This window comes from Myotis yumanensis, unplaced genomic scaffold (genome assembly GCF_028538775.1).
Source record: "Myotis yumanensis isolate MYYU_CA2020_CCGP unplaced genomic scaffold, mMyoYum1.0.hap1 SCAF_9, whole genome shotgun sequence".
NCBI lineage: Eukaryota > Metazoa > Chordata > Mammalia > Chiroptera > Vespertilionidae > Myotis > Myotis yumanensis.
Genome location: NW_027223760.1, coordinates 78914316 through 78931110, shown reverse-complemented (window position 1 = coordinate 78931110; position 16795 = coordinate 78914316). Strand labels below are relative to the sequence as shown.

At 48.0% G+C, this 16795-nt stretch overlaps 1 protein-coding gene across 2 annotated transcripts in view; it reads right to left on the bottom strand.

Annotated features, from left to right (window-relative positions):
- Positions 1 to 942: 942 nt before the first annotated feature.
- NPSR1 (neuropeptide S receptor 1) overlaps positions 943 to 16795 on the bottom strand; it is a 62846-nt gene continuing 46993 nt past the window's right edge. For both annotated transcript variants that reach the window (XM_070425213.1, XM_070425215.1), the window contains 5 exons: positions 16047 to 16248; positions 8071 to 8147; positions 4226 to 4312; positions 1764 to 1944; positions 943 to 1033 (listed from right to left, as the gene is read on the bottom strand). In XM_070425213.1, coding sequence (XP_070281314.1) covers positions 943 to 1033; positions 1764 to 1944; positions 4226 to 4312; positions 8071 to 8147; positions 16047 to 16248 — 638 coding nt within the window. The remainder of the gene's footprint in view (positions 1034 to 1763; positions 1945 to 4225; positions 4313 to 8070; positions 8148 to 16046; positions 16249 to 16795) is intronic.

The following is a 16795-nucleotide window of genomic DNA, read 5'->3' as shown; positions in this document are numbered from 1 at the left end:
CTGACTGGTGGAGGAGGTAGGCAGACCCGGGCTTGACGGAGATGAAAACTGTCAGGAGACCCCAGGCCTCCTGTTTCGCTCTGTTAATTGGCGCCCAGGCAGGCAGCTAGTTTAGCAGTGATTCCGCGGGTCTTCTGGGGCTCATCCTGATGGAAAGTGAAATGTTGAAAAGTACTTCTCGGCCTCTCCAAGCTTCCCGGGCTGCTCACAGGGAGGTCAGTGGAGAGGGAGGCGGCCTTCATGACTCTATATTAGATGAGTTATTCAGGCTCTCAGATTCAGAAAATAATTCTCAGGAAGATAGTGATGGAGGAATCCTATTTCCGCCTAAAGAGAGATTTTCCCTGAGGCCACATGGAACTGAGAAGAGAAATGTATGGAAAAAATGCCACTGTGACCTTAAACACGCCATCTCAGGGTGCACCCCATAATGAGGAATGGAGTGCTATTAGCATATACCGCACATGTTAATGACTCCACCAGCAGAAGGAAAAAAAAAAAGTAAAAAAGTTGAGCCCAGAGTCATTCTGGGAAGGAGGATTCTGCCAAGGAGATTTTAATGTCAAGAATGTATGAGAGGCTAAAAATAAGAGGCTCACGCGCATCCCAGAGCTGTGGGCGGGGATGTATATATAATCAAATTAAATTCTTCCTTTTCCACTTATGGAAAAATTCAATGGTAAAAATCGACTAGAAAACATTTAGTCATATTTCACTTGGATGATGCTTATAAATACCAGTCTCCAGACTTGTCAAAATAAACCCACCAGCGCTTCCTGGCCGAGGTGCTAGGTAGACAATAGAAGCCAGCGACATGCAGAAACGATGAAGAGCTTGCAGACACATTGCGCCTGGAATCAGCCCAGGCTCCATGCACACGCCCGGGGGGTGACGGGGACCCAGGAGAGCTAGTGGGGCGCAGCCCTGCCGCCGCCCTGGGGTCTAGATGAATTCTGGCTTGGACACAGCCTGCATTTCGTGCCTCTCAACCCTCTCCCGACAGGTGGTTCTGGAATCCCGTGATCTCTGCTCTCTAGAGAAAGGATAAAGCAGAAAGGGAAAATAATTGGACTTAATGGACAGGGGAGTGGGGGCTTTAAGAGAGAATAGCTATGAAGAATGTATTAGGGATCAGGCACTGTGCTAAGCACGTTCCCTGTCATACCCCTGCTCTTCCTTCCCCACCAATCATAGCCCTCCTTCCCTCAGGCCAACACCAGAGCCCATGAGCAGACATCACTGGCCAAGAGGTAGGCACTGTTGTTAGCCCCATTTTACAGGTGAGCAACCTGAGGTTTATGGACGTTACATAACTTGTCCAAGGTCACAGGTAGCTATGAATCCACAATGGCAGGATTTGAACCTCAGCCACTGGGATCCAACCCAGCCTTAAAGCATCCTGTTATTCTATTTCCTAAGAATGTCCCCTCCTATCCCCTGTAGTTTGTGCAAAAAAACAGCTGAAAAACAGCAAAATGAATGGAGTTGTGGGAGCTCTGCTACTAGTCACTCTGCTAAGCTCAGCAATGCCACTTGACTGGGCAGGCCTCTGTGTGCTTATCTGTGAAGTGGTCGTCGTGCTCCATGTCCTTCCGCGTCTGGGGGCGCTTCCTGTGGACATGCTTGGCACAAGGAAGGGTCGACTCTGTGACCCGGGGCAGGTTCACTATAGAGGGTTTGTGGTCTAAGACAAAGAGCACGGGCCATGGCCTGGGCCTGCGTTTCACTCTGTCCCACTAGTGAAGTGGCCGGGCACCCCTTACCGGAGGGGGAAGCAGACGGAGCTGCTGAAGGTGAAGTAGACCAGGGGGTTGATGGCGCTGTTCAAGGCCGGCAGGTTCTGGATGATCACAGACGCGTAGAAGCGCTGCTCGGTGTCGGGAAGGAGGTTGAAGTTGTCCAGCATGTCGAAGAGGAAGTATGGGCTCCAGCAGCAGATGAAGGCTGGGGAGGAGCGAGCCGTTAGCACCCCTCGAGGCTCCAGCCCAGGGACGGTCCTTAGCGTCTGGGGTCTCTCAGAAACATGCAAAACCATTGTGTGCGTGAACCTTAATGTCATGTTCCCTTCAACACACACACACACACACACACACGTACACACACTCTCTCTCACATGCACACACATGCACACACACGCACACACTCTCTCTCACGCACACATACACATACACACGCACGCACACAAGTACACACATGAGCACTCGCATGCATGCACACACATGTACACACACTCTTTCACACTCACACACACATGCACACACACACACACACACTCTCTCTCTCACACACACACACATATACACCCCCCCCCCCCCACCCCCGCAGATATGCCTGGAGCTTCTCTTTCTGTAAAGAGCATCTGGTTGGACCGCTGTCGGGACTTCTTGCTGAAAGCCTGGGAACTCTGGGCATGCAGGGGTGAGACTGCCTTCCAGAGCACTTTGCCCATGTGCGTGCTGTTGTGTGTAAGGGGGTGGGTGTTGGGTGTCTGGTTCTGGCTTCCCAGGGATGCCAACCCTGCTGCCTGGAGCAGGGCAGGCCCACCATGTCCCTTACATCCTTTGAGTACCCAGCTGGACCCTCACATAGCAGAGAACCCTGCTTATAATCAGCCCAGTGGAGAAACCTATCTTTTGACCTACCTGCAGGGCAGGACAAACCTCCATTTCCTGAAGGTCTTCTCTTCCCATCCTGCAATGACCTTGGGAAGCCCCAGGGCACCTGGCTTCATCCCTAGCTCAGGATGTCTGACACACACGTGTCCCCTTTCTGTCTCAGAACCTCTCTGCACGCAGCCTCTGTCTCACATATGCGGGAGTTCCTTACATATGTATGTGTTAAATTTGGTTCTTGTCTCTTGCTAATCTTCTCATGTCTATTTGTCTATGGGACCAGCCAGAAGAACCTTGAGGGTAGAGGAAAGTTTGTTCCTCCCCCACAAGAACACCAGGGGGAAAAATTACTTTGCAGGGGGTAGGAGAGCACGCCAAGACTTCCCGCTTGCCATGTTGCCTATGATAAGCTTATTCAAAATACAAATAGAGCGCTGAAGTAGAAATAATAGATATAACTTCCAGGCAAAGGAAGTGGAGGAGAAACTAATCAAATGTTGCTTAGCAGTCAAGTAAGATGAAGATTGACAACGGACATTGGCATTTGGAGTTTGTGGTGACCTTGATAAGGGTGGTTTTCTGGAGAAATAGAAAAGAAAGCCAACAGAAATATGCTCCGGGGAACGAGAGGTAAGGAGTGGAGAAGTGGTGCTGGCAGGAGCGTGGTGGAGTGGGGCTGTTCCTACAGAGGCCATCCAGGCAGCTATCAGCGTATGTTTATGTGCCTGCGACCCAGTGGAGGGAAGTGTGTGGGGAGGAGGAGGTAATGGGAGACACACATTCCTGAGTGGGCAGGAAGGGGCAGGCTGCAGGCTCAAGAGGACGTGTTGGGCACGGCAGGAAGCAGTGCCAGTTTATCCACAGCAATGGAGAGAAGACAGAGGCACATGATAGAGGTTCTTCCCCCCAGTGCATGCAAGGGCAGGGGAGGGAGGAAGTTCCATTCTGCTTGGTAGTATTTCTCAGGGAAATAGGAATCAAGGTCATTAGTAGAGAGGGCCTCAGGAAGAGGACGTTTTGAAGGTTTGAGGATCACAAAGAGCACAGACCAATCTGACACAGATTAGGTGCTCCAGAAATACCCCCTTTTTCCCTGAGGTGAGGTGGCTTTATGGGTCTTCAGAGTAGAGGACGAGGGAAAGAAGAGGGAAGAAGACAGGAGAGTGAGATAGAAGATGCACATCCATTAGGGAGGACTTTATAGTGACCTTGAAATTAATCATCCAGAAGAAACCAACTGCCTCATCTGTCTTCCTCTTGCTCATCAACCTCAGCCCCGGGGCGAGTATGCATTCAAGAAAGCAACTGGGTCAGGTGGGTGCTGGTGAGCGTCCGCTTCAGCTAGCGGTCAGATTTTCTCCAAACTGTGCACCCCAGGGCCTCAGTGCACAGCCAGATTAATGAAGAGAGAGAACAGGAACCCAAGGTCCTCCTTTGGAGGAGCTACAGGTAGACTGATCAGTTTCACACATTCCTCGCCCAACCAGACAGAGGTGGGCGTGTCTGCGGACAAACCCTTCTCTCCCGTGGACTCGCCACCACCGCGTCCCAGGTACCAGCTTGCTCTTGGAAAGTCCACGCAGAGCTGCAGCACAATCAGGAACGTTGCTTACCAAGAATGATGACCATGCTGTACTTGATGGCCTTGATTTTTGCCTTTGAGAAGAGCCCTCGGTTGTACCTGGTGCACAGCTTTCCATCTGCAGATTCAAAGAGGGAGTGGTCAAATGAAGTGCTGTTCCTGCCAATAGGAACATGGCCAGTTAGTCCCACCGCTGTCACCGGGCCACGATTATCCTGCTCTCCCATACCCAGGGGGACCTCTTGGACATTTTTAGAATAGAGATGGCTTTGGGCTAGATGTTGGAAACGGCTCAGCTTACAGCTTACCATAAGATACAAACGTACTGGGACATCCAGGCTCTCTTAGGAGGCTTGGCTGGAGGCCTGGAGTCAGCTGAAGAAGCTGGAATGAGCGATGTGACCACAAGGGGCGATGCTGAGACACCCATCATCTGATTGCCTTGGCAATCCAGGGCAAAGCCATTTTCTTAGAATGGATACCCCAGGTGAACTCATTCATCTAACTCAGAAACTCCACTCTCGACAAAGGCTCAAACCAGGGATATTAAAAAACAAAAACAAAACAACCCTGAAGGGTATGAGAATCCACTGGAATGTCAGCTTGATGGAGACAGGAACTTCGTATTTTCCACTCCTATGTCCTCGGAACTTAGTGATTAGTATTTGTTGAACAAATTAATACAAGCCTCTCTCTCTCTCATTGAACAGTGGTAAAATAAAGGCTGGTGATGGGCAGAATGCAGCACAATAGCTCTTAGCTGGCAAATTTGGGGATGGAGATGTTGGGTATGAGGTCTCTGGATGTTCTGGAAGAGCTTTTACTGTGGGGCTCCAGTCAGCCCACATGCACCTTTGTGAGAATTGGGAAGGATGCCCTTCCTCTGGTCAGGGGTCCTCCCAGGGCAACTACATCATACAGGGCAGGGCAGTCCGTTAGAGGCCAACCCCTGTCCTCACTACCTTGTTCAGATTTATTTTCATCTCCTTGGGAGCTGGCACGGTTACCTTTGCACTGTTGGTTCTGACCCTTCTCCAGTCCCATCCAGCCAAACCCAGCAAGCCTAGCACATCTGCTAAGGGACAAGAACGGAACAAAAAAGGCTAAAAGGCAGAGTTCCCGGTCTCCAGGAGCTTTCAGTCCAGCCTGAAGGATTGCACACACCCCACAGAGCTGGACAATGTGAGAGACCAGAACCAGGTCTGGATGAGAAGACAGCCGCCTCCCATCAGGAATGACAGGAACAAGGGGCTTTATATGTGCGATGAGCTGAAATGCTAATTATAATGGATGTTTTATTTCTTGATGTGTACCCCATGAGACCACTCTTAGGCCTTCAAGTCATTCTGTGCCTTTCACAGAACCAACCATATTTCAGTGGGATAAGCAGGCAAATACTTCACTAGCATTTACAGTGGTTTCCAATTGGGGCAACATCTGGACACATTTTTGGTTGTCACACGGGTGGGAGGTTACTCCTAGCACCTCGTGGGTCAGAGCCAGGGGTGCCGCTAAACACCCTTCAATACACAGAACTCCTCCCCTCCCCACAGAGTTACCCAAACACTGTCGACGCCAACAAACCCTGGTTGCTAAGGAGGCCTCTTGGGAAGATACAGGCTTCAGAGTCAGACCTCGGCTGTACCGATGACCAGCTGTGTAACCAGAGGCAAATTGCCTACTGCTCCCAGCCTCCATTTCCCAATTTTAAAAATTAGACGGGAAACACCAAATTCTGTTATGTTGAGGATTCAAGTAAAATAATGAAGTCAAGGTGCCAAGCCCTATGCTGAGCATGTCAATTTTAATAGTATTTCAGGAGGACTGTGAGCTGCCTTTATGGAAGCGAGCAGAGGTATTACTGCATTTAGACAGTTTCTTATAGTATTGTTACCTGTGTATAGGAAGTCTGTACACCCAAAGATTACCGGGGGGATTAGATCCATGGGAGGCAGGTCAAAAAGCCAGCAGACCCAATTGCCTCCTTTCCAAGTATCCTGTTTGCTGGGAAAGCAGCAGACTCTCAGGCTGATCGAGTTGGTTTTTCAGAAAAGTTCCCAGAATGACACTTGCGCTCTGAAATCTGCTTAAACTGGAAACGTGCCCTCATTTGCACAGAGCAGCTGGGCGACAGTGTCAGCAGCTACCTGCCCTTCACTCTCCCAGGGAGACCAGCAAGAAGCACCTTTAGTTCCGCCGCCCTGGGAAATGCAAAGCCTCCAGCACCTAAGGCCGGCTCTTCAAACACCACCAGGCTACAAAGCGCCGTAATTCTCCTTTATTGGGAGATAAAAGGATTAATTCTACCAGCCCTGGCCCTGAACGGGAGTGAAAAGCAGTTACACTCAGCTGTCACTGTGCATTAATAGCTGGGGAAGGCTCAAGGCAGCAGGCTCATTAGATTCTGCAAACCGCCGTAGGCTGTTTCAGCTCAAGCATGAGTCCCTGGGGGGGCCCACGCTGGGAATTAGTCTCCAAGTGGCCAGTTCCTGCTCCTCACCTTCCCCGCATGTCATGCCCGTTTGGAGCCACTGGGAATCCATTCCTGTGGGTTGAACACCGGAAGTGGGGAGGGGAGAGGAGAGGCCAGGGGCCCTTGTTCTCCTGGGATTTTAAAATGAGGCAGAATTTATTCGTGGCCGGGAGGGGGAGCTATCTGTGGACCTATAATGAGTGCAGGTGATTTGTTAACAAGGGATCCACCTAGTAATATTTTAGAATAAATATTTTTCACATGTTAGGAAGTTTATATACTTCAGGTTCATTTAAATAATTAAACATGTTAAGAAGGTATGTCTGATTTCTACAATTTTTAAAAGTTGAAATTTGTTTTTGATTTCTGACCACTGATGGCCTCTTTATCTACAAATATAACCCAATCCGCATGTTACATATTTTTAGTGCATTATGTCTCACCTGCTTAACTGTGAAACTATGGCCACTTGTGAGGGTTTTTTCTTTTTCTTTTTTTGACCTTCTGGCAAACCAGAGGTCATGGTTAGCTAGGAGGAGGTATGACCTAGCTCACCTAACTCACAGCCTTTTCTGTTCCTCAGCTCCTTAGCTCAGGCAGACCCAGGACCCCTGACAGGCCTGAAATCATTGTGGCAGAAACAAATTAGCTTTCATCAGATCCTTTCCTCCGGGGCCCACAGCTAGACTACATTTCCCAGCCTCCCTTTCAGCAGGGTGTAGTCATGTGACTAAGTTCTGCCTATGGGAACATGGGAAGAATCCTTGTACACTAGAACCAGGCCTGGATCATATAAACCACCTCAGTGCATGCCCTGTGGGTGTTCTGAGTGAAGTTTTACTGAAAGGGAATTGGGGGAGGTTACAGTGGCCATCTCAGGCTCAGTCTGCTGGGGGCTGGTGTGTTGGGACAGGGGGAAAGCATGGGCCCTGTTCCACTGGCTTAGGGTCCAGGATTGTTCTGAGGATCAAAGGCAGCTTTCTCAGTCTGTGAACTCAGCTCAATAGAAATGTCTGCTCTGGTGTTTGGTGAATGGATGGTGTTTTCTTGGACAGTCCTCTCTTTTCACCCCAGTGTCCTCCTCCTGACCAGGCCCGAGAGACTGGGATCACCCCGAATTCTGGCTCAAAGGCTGCTTAGCAGGTCCTTCGGCTGGTATAGCTTGCCCAGGCTCGCAGTACCCCCACTTCCTCCCCATTTCCAGGGAGGCCAGGTGGAGGAGGCAGGGCCTGCCTGGGACAGGGAAAAGAAGGGGAGACTTCGAAGGGGGTCTGATCTGCCCGCTGGGCCCTGGCACAACAGTGCAGGCTTGCTGTATCCAGAGCCCAAGCTCCTATTTGCTAGAGAAAACCTCGGCGAGGCAAAGTTTGCCAAGAGTTGGGCACTTCAGATTAGAGGCTTACCTGAGCAGTTGGAAATCACCGTCTCCTGGGCTTTGCTTTTAATCCAAATGGTTCGGATCACAATGGTGTAGATGACGCTGTGGAAAGGAGCAAAGGTAATAAATGGCTGCTGGGTGCCCACCAGAAGGACACAGGAGGGCGGCTTCCACTTCCTGAGTGTGTGGTATGGAGGAAGGGGTGCTCTGTATTTGCTGATTATAGACTCAGAGCCGATTGCAGCTGAAAGCCACCAGAAAGATCAGCTGGACGCAGCTACTTTTTGAAGTGAGGAGGCTAAGGATGGTGACTTAAATTTCTCTAAGATCACCCCAGTGGTTAGAGGTATAGTTGAGATCAGAATTCAGACACAGGGCTTAGGGTGAGAAAGATTTAGATTTGTAATCGGCTCTGCTGCTTGCTGGTTGCATGACCCGGACGTTAGTCTTTACTATGGCCCCATGGTTCCTGCCTCCAGTGTTCAGGCCTCTGTGTGATCCTCTCCATTGGGTGTGACGGGACCTGTGACTTGCTTCTAATCAATGCATGGGCTGAAGGTGATGGGCTGAAGGTGATGGGATGCTCATGGTTACATGGGAGTGTAGCATCTGTCTTGCTAGTATCTGCCTCCATTGGCTGGCATTGAAGAATCATCCTGCGGCTGCAGAATCATGAGTCCTCCCACCCCAGGGAATTAGTTCTGCCAAGAACTTGTGAGAGGTGGGGAAAGATCCTTCTCTGATGGGCAGCCCAGACCTGGCTGACACCTTGGTGGATGCCTTGCCTCAGCAGATGACCCAGATAAGCCATGAACAGACTCCTAACTCACAGGAACTATGAGATAATAAAGTGTGCTGTTTTAAGTCATCACGTTTATGATCATTTGTTATCAAACAACAGATAACATAGCAATTAGAGTAATACAGCCTGAATGTGTATGTCCCTCCAAAACTCAAATGTGGACATGTTAATGCCCGATGTGATGGTGTCTGAAGGCGGGGTCTTTGGGAGATGCTTAGGTCATGAGGGTGGAGCCCTCATGAATGAGATTAGTGCCCTTCTAGAAAGAGACCCTCGCCATTCCACCACGTGCAGACAGAGAGAAGTCTGCAGCCCGGAAGAGGAACCTCGCTGAACTCCGCTGGTCCCCGACCTCAGACTCGCAGCCTCCAGGACTGTGAGAAGTGCACTTCTGTTGTGTACAGTCTGTGGTATTTTGCTGTAGCCCAAACAAACAAAGACAGTGAGCCCCGGTTGAAACTGGAAAATGGAGTTAACAATACAAACCTCTCCGGAGATTTCTGGGATCAAATGTGACAATGTTTAAAGGGCCAGCCACAGTGCTGGAAAATTAGCCAAGGCTCAATAAATGTCTTTTTCTGTCCTTCTCTCTTCCCCATTTTTCACATAATATCACAGCTCCTCTTATGCGATATACTATGTGCCTAACAGGAAATCAACATGTTAATGACTCAAAAGCCGCGGCAAAATTTCTATCCCATGTCCCTTTTGGTAAATATAACCATCAATAGCCTTCTTTCGTGTCATTTGACATTTCCAATATATGAAGTATCTCCACTGAAAACTTGGGGGAAAGCACTGCTTTATTTTAAAACCCCACCAGCTTCCCTCTTGAGAACCACTGGGTAAGAGAGAAATCGGAGCTCTAGTCTGCAGCGGCTGAGAAGGCACTAATTGCTTTTAATGATCTTTAGAATATAACTTAATTAATGACTTGTTAAAATGCTCTGCTTCTTAATGCTTCTGCTGTCTTGTTCAGCCAACCCCTCTGAGCGCTCTAAGAAAGCTAGCGGCCTTTTTGGAGCATCCCCCCTTCTCCTCAGATAGCTGCCCAGGGATTTTTCTGGAATTTGCATGTCTACATTAAAGAAACAAATGAGAACAAAAATTACTAGTGAGTCTATTCTCTACTCTAACTCGAACATTTGTTAGAGCAGGGAAACTTTTCCCCAAGGAAATGAAATCCAAGGAAAGCTTACAGCCACAGGAGGTGCTGTATATTATAATTGCAAGTCTGGTACTTAATTGATCACTAATTCAAATATTTATTAACAATTGAGCAATAATTCAAATATTTATTGACCACCAACCACATACACGGTGGGAATGAATAAAGGTCTTACGTGTTAGGGGTGTGGGCCTAAGTCACCCCCACCTCATCTTTGTTTTTTTAAAATATATTTTTATTGATTTCAGAGAAAAAGGGAGAGGGAGCGAGAAATAGAAACATCAGTGATGAGAGAGAATCATCTATCAGCTGCCTCCTACACACTCCACACTGGGGAATGAGCCTGCAACCTGGGCCTGTGCCCTGACCAGGAATTGAACCGTGACCTCCTGGTTCATAGGTTGATGCTCAACCACTGAGCCACGCTAGCCAGGCCCCACCTCATCTCTAAAGGACCAATGAGGCAAGTAGAAAGCCAGCACCAGCTTTACTGTTAGCCGGGAAAATGCCTAGTAAGGAGGGCACCCCTTTAATTTATTACCCAAACCAGGCCACTTCTCGGGGTGTAACAGTCACGCATCAGAGAGACCTCGGAATGATCTCTGTCTCCTCTTTCTCCCTCATTTCTTTCTTTGAAGTCATCAGCTAGTTGTGTGGTTTGTCCCTGTAAAGTGTCCCCATTACCTGCCCCTGCCTCGCCATCCCCGCTCTTCAGAACACTTACCATCTCTGTTGATGTGTGTTGGTGGGTTTTCACTGTGATCAAATACACAGAACACAGCATGTATCATTTTTACCATTTTTAGGTGTGCAGTTCAGTGACATTAAGTACATTTCCATTGCGGTGCAACCGTCACCACCGTCCATTTCCAGAACATTTTCATCTTCTCAAACGGCAGCTCTGTCTCCATTAACCACAGAAACATGGAAAGCTTCGTGAATTGATGTGCTATTCCTACCCAGAGGCCACACTATCTGCCCTGCATCACTCCAATCTTAGTGTGCATGCTGCCGAGGTGAGCACCCCTTCTAGTCTCCTGCTGATGATTGCCTCAGTCTTCTAAGATCTCCACTCCGCTACCATGTCGGATGCTCACCCCACCATGGGAGCTGGTGCTCCCGGGCAGAGAACCGTCCCCTGGCTCCAAAGCCCTCCAGCGCCCCCTCTTTCCTACAAGATGATACCCAGTGTCTTACGTGGAGCACCCGAAGCCTCCCCTCGTCTTCCTCAGCCTTCCTCACCTTGATCATTACCATCCTCCACATAAGCATAAGTGACACACATAGTCTATCATACAGCAATAAATATTATTTAATACATTGTATATGAGTATGAAGGAGCAAAATGCTGTGAAGATATAACATACGGTAATGTACGCGTATATAATAGGGGCTCTGACTTGCCCTGGGGGTCAGGGACACCTTCCCAGAGGAGGTGACCACTCAGCTAAGATCTGGAGAAAAAATGGTGTTTTAAATGCAGAGGGGGATGATCCCTCAGGCAGAGGGAACAGTATGTGCAAAGGCTCAGAGACAGGAGGGAGCATCGCACAATTGAAGAACAGTGTTGCCGCAGCGTGTGTGTGTGTGTGTGTGTGTGTGTGTGTGGCCTAAGATGACGGGGACCTTGTACACAGGGTTAGAGGTCTTGAGCATTATCATGAAACAATGGCTGCTTGACAGTTTTTTGAAGATCATACCTTTTATTAGTATGGATGTGTTGTTTCTATACAGATGCAGAGGCTGGTGTCTAAACTGAACAGCCCTGGAAAGGTATACCAGATGTTCCTAACAGCGCTGCCTCAGGAGTAGGACAAGGGGGATATGGGGGGAACATTTTTCTCTTTCATTTCATACTCTATTGCATGCTTAGCAATTTTCCACACAAAATAATGGCTCTGACTGTCATAAGGAATAGGGACGTAAAAGGGGTAAGGATAGATAGGAAGCTATTGCACTAGACAGAATGAAAGATTATAATAACCCTGGGAGTGTATACCGCCTCAATTGTCCTTGAATTTTATTCCAAGTCTTGGTGAAATGAATACACAGTGTGGCCTAAAGTTAGGGGGGTGAGAATATGCCAGCCTCCGCTTGGGCTTCCCAGCTTGATCCCCATGCCCCATGCAAAACCAAGGGATTTGTTTCATAGACCACGAATCAGTGCTCCACGACAAACGTGCTTTTACCCACTTACTCCTTCACAGTTGTCGGCCGTGGGTCTTTTCTGCCTCTACCCTGATCTCACGGAGATGAAAATGAAAGGAGAATGAGGTATCAATTAGGTGCAAGCAAATAACCACAGCCAATGCAAAGCACTGCAGCAGGGCTGACAACCTCCCCAGTGGCAGTTAGACAGGTATGACACGTGAATTTGAAAATAACAGAAGTTGTGTTGACCCAGAAAAACACTGTATTGCCTTTAATGTCACTCACTAGGATTTCAAGTCCTAGGAGCCTGATTGAACTAATGACAGAATGGCTACATCTTTATTCAGACACAGCTCTCTCATGAGCTTGCCACAGACAGTACGACTCCTCTCTTCCTCTCTCTTTTCTCCCTTCCTTCTTTCCATAACAGATATTTATGGAGGATTGGCCGTATGCCAGAAATGGATCTAGGCACTAAATACCCAGAAATGTCGAAGTTGTGTGTGTGTGTGTGTGTGTGTGTGTGTGCGCGTGTGTGCGCACACACACACACAAGCAGGGGGTATGCTATTTCCAAGGACAACACAAAAACACCCAAGTTGGGTTGTAGGGAAGTTTGATGAGAAGCCCTGGTGGAAAGAAGCAGCTCAAATGAATGGGGGACACTTCAGACAGTGAAAGACCCACATGGCAGATCTGGCTAGACAGCACAGGGGGAGCCCCTGGTTCACGCAGGCATCCGCCCTGCTGAGCAAGGGTTTTGACTGATTTCATGAGCTGATTGGAAATCAATCAGGAGAGAAGCCAGGACCTGCGGCTGTCACTGAATTGATCAGTCAGTTGCCCATGACAGCCTAGCCGCTTCCTCCCAAATACTTTCCTGGGGCTGGGGCTGGGGCAGGCCTCTCTCCTCACCCACGTGCCCCTGCTAATGTTGCTATGACTTCCCTTTCATTGGTTGTCTAAATAACCTACATCTCTCCTTCAAGATTCCTCCCAAATTCAACTTGGTGGGGAGGAGCATAGTAAGTTGAAATGAACTGCAGAGGCTAATGTATCAATTGAACAGAATGACGGGACAATCTATAATCTCAGCCAGGCTACTGGGCTGGCTTGTGGGGATCACTCTGCCCAGTTTGACCTCTGATGGGGAGCAAGCCATTTCGTTCCTTTTAGCCCTAAGTCTGTTTTTGTACAAAATTCAGCTTTAGTTATTTTTTTCTGAGACTAAATGTGAGCAAAGAGGAAGAACAAGTGATTCCCATAATATCAGAAAACACTTGGAAAATACCTAACCACTTAATGATCAAAGAAATGCATTGAAACAATGAGATAGCTTTTCTTTAAACTCTATGACTGGCAATCTATATATATATATATATATATATATATATATATATATATATATATATATATATATATATATATATATATATAATATGGCTAATATGCTAAGTGTCCGACCATCTGGGTAATGATGTCATGTAGCAATGCCTGGCTTCCTCTCCCTAGCGACGACTAGCCTCCTTGCAGTTTCTTCAGCCCAGGAACATGACTTGCTTCATAGCCAGGTGCAAACATTTCACACTTTAACAAAATGACTATGAAGCGTTTTCTCATGCCTCATCTCATTTGATCCTCACAGAGTCCTGGAATAGGTAGACAGGAGACTCGGTAGAATCCTATTTTCTTTTTATTAGCTGGAAAATGGAGATTTAGAAAGCTTAGAAACTTGACCCAACTGAAAAGAACAAATGGTGGACCTTGAAAATGACTTCAGGTTTTCTCACTGCACAGAATATAGTCAAACACTGCTGCAGTTAAATATTTTACCCTCTGTTCTCCCTGCATGATCTACAATAATAATCTGCTTCGTGTTGGTATTTACTGCTGTGTTGCTGACAATTACCTGAAAGAGAAGTTGGGGTGCTTCACTGGGCTGGAAAAAGTTTAGCTAAATCAGAAAGCAGGTCTAATTAAGCAAGTTTATTCTAGATCTATAAAAGGCTAAGTTGACTCATGCATGCGCAATACATATAAGCTCTCACTGGCGCCAAATGCATGCCTGTGTTTCCATCAGTCATTGTTGATTATGAATTTGGTTGACACTTATAGAGAGAGGGCGAATAGCAATATAAAAATATTTCTTCTAATTAATTTCTTTCTACTGTGCACGAATCCATGCACCGGGACACTAGTGATTTAATAAAAAAAATGGTACCACCTCCCATTGGGTCTGGGGGAGAAAAACCAGAGTTCTTATTTGCTGTTGGCAGGAACCCTTTTTCCCAGAGGACAGTTGATAACTATGCATCAGTCTTAAAGTGAGCATCATCTTTGATCTAGCAATTCCACAAGAAGGACTTTGGAGGTACTGATCAGAGACTCAAGTGATTTTTTTTAAGGACAAGGGTTTTTATCATAGCACTAGAGGCCTGGTGCATGAATTTGTGCATGGATGAGGTCTGGCTGGCCCACCCTGATCCCGGCCGATTGGGGGCAGGGAGGTTGGCCAGCTGGCCCCGCCCCCATCAGGCGGGTTGGCTGGCTGCAGTGTGCGTCATAGCAACCAGTTGTTCTGGTCGTTCTGGTCGTTCCAGTCGCTTGGTATATATATATATATATATATATATATATATATATATATATATATATATATTATGTATGCTACCAAAGGCTGATTACCTTTGCCAAGGACAAAGTATGTGAAACTCCATGGCAGGCTTGGGGACACTCAAAGGGTGCAGGATCGCAGGATTGGCATGCCCTGTATCCACACTGAACACCCAGATAGCTCCCTGCAGCCCCACCCATGCACTCACCCTTCCAGAGGTGGCCCTACCACATGACCAGGTGGGGCCTGTCCTGTCCAGGTGGCTGTGGTCTTCTCTGCTGAAAGACCAGCTCTGGCCCACCATTGGCCACAGGACAAAGGGTGGTTTCTAAGGCCCTTCCCAGTCGAGCCTCGCCCCAACCAGAAAGAGCTTACTGCCAACTTCTCTCCCACTGGCTCTGCCTGCCTGTCCTTTCCTGTTGCCACACTCACTCTGACCTCCGGTCACCAGGGAGCCAACTGCCCCTCTGCTTTCCCCTTCTCCTATCTGAGTTCTTCTATCCTTCAACGTGGGTTCCGGGAAATGCTCCCTGCCATTACCTGACCTCCTGTGCACACACTCGACTTATGTTTTGTGTTGTTGTTGTTTTTTCTCAGTTTTGTTTCAACTATCTCTTCAGTGATAAGATTTCTGGAACTGGTACTATGTCTTATACTTGAAAGGCTGGACAAAGAGCAAGGTGTGAAATCAGACCTGGGTTCAAATCCTGTGTGATGTTGGGTAAGTTATTTAACCTCTCTGAGCTTGAGTATCATCATTTATTAAATGGGGACAGCAGTAGTTCTTTCATAGAGTTGAAGCATGAGTAATGGGGTAACTGTTAGCCACTTAGCCCAGTGCCTGTCTCATGGCACACACTCAGCAAATGTTAGTGCCCTGCCCCTTGCTCTACTTCAGTGGTTCTCAACCTGTGGGTCGTGACCCCTTTGGCGGTTGAACGACCCTTTCACAGGGGTTGCCTAAGACCACCCTGCATATCAGATATTTACATTGCGATTCATAACAGTAGCAACATTATATGAAGTAGCAACGAAAATAATGTTATGGTTGGGTCACAACATGAGGAACTGTAGTTAAAGAGCCAGAGGTTGAGAACCACTGTGTCTACTTGGAGGAGTTGGGCTTAGCACAAGCTTTAGGTAAAAGCGTGTGTCCCAGCCACTTCCCCTAAGAACATGAGGAACAGTGAGTGGGCTGTAGGAGAGGAGAGAGGCAGTTGACAAACCAGGAAACCTCCCTTGGGGTCTGGCCTGCGGGCCTCTCACCTGATGATGGCCAGAGGGATGAAGTACACCAGGAAGGCCACGATGGTCATGTACGGGGTCCAGTAGGAGTCATCGGGCCACAGGGCCCAGCACTGCACCTCGCCGTTGGAGAGCTTCCTTTTCCCGAATATGATGAGGGTGGGGATGGCAAACAGGAAGGAGAGGCCCCAGGCAGTGGCGATGAGCACCTTGGCTTGCTTTTCTGCTCAGAGAAAACAGAGGAAGGGCTGGGCCTCATTGATTTCATAGTGAGGAAATAAATGGCTCTACATATTTAAAAGAACACTATGATATTCATCGCTGCCTTTCCTGTAATTTAGGATGCTGTTCAGAATACTGCACAGTATCTCCCAGAACTCATCATATTTGCTCTGAGCTAAACAGTGGGGTTTTTTAACCCGGTGAATATGGGGAGACATGTAACTGACCATGCTTCCCTCTTGGCTATAGACCCCAGGCCCTCCACCTCCAGCAGGTGTCCTGAGACACCCCCACATGCTTCCTGATACGTACTTTCCCTTCTCTTCTATTTCTTCAACTTAAAATACACTGGTGGAGGTGTCTTTTTATAGACCACATTCACTCCTTCCTGGAGCCCGCTGGGCATAAGCAAATGGATGAATAAGTGTATCACACCTTTGTATACATGTATCATAGACTGTCTCTCCCATTTCCCCTCATCCTATTCCCTGCTTTCTTCTCTACCATAATCACCATAATCCCCGGGACATGGCAGTGCTTAAAAGCTT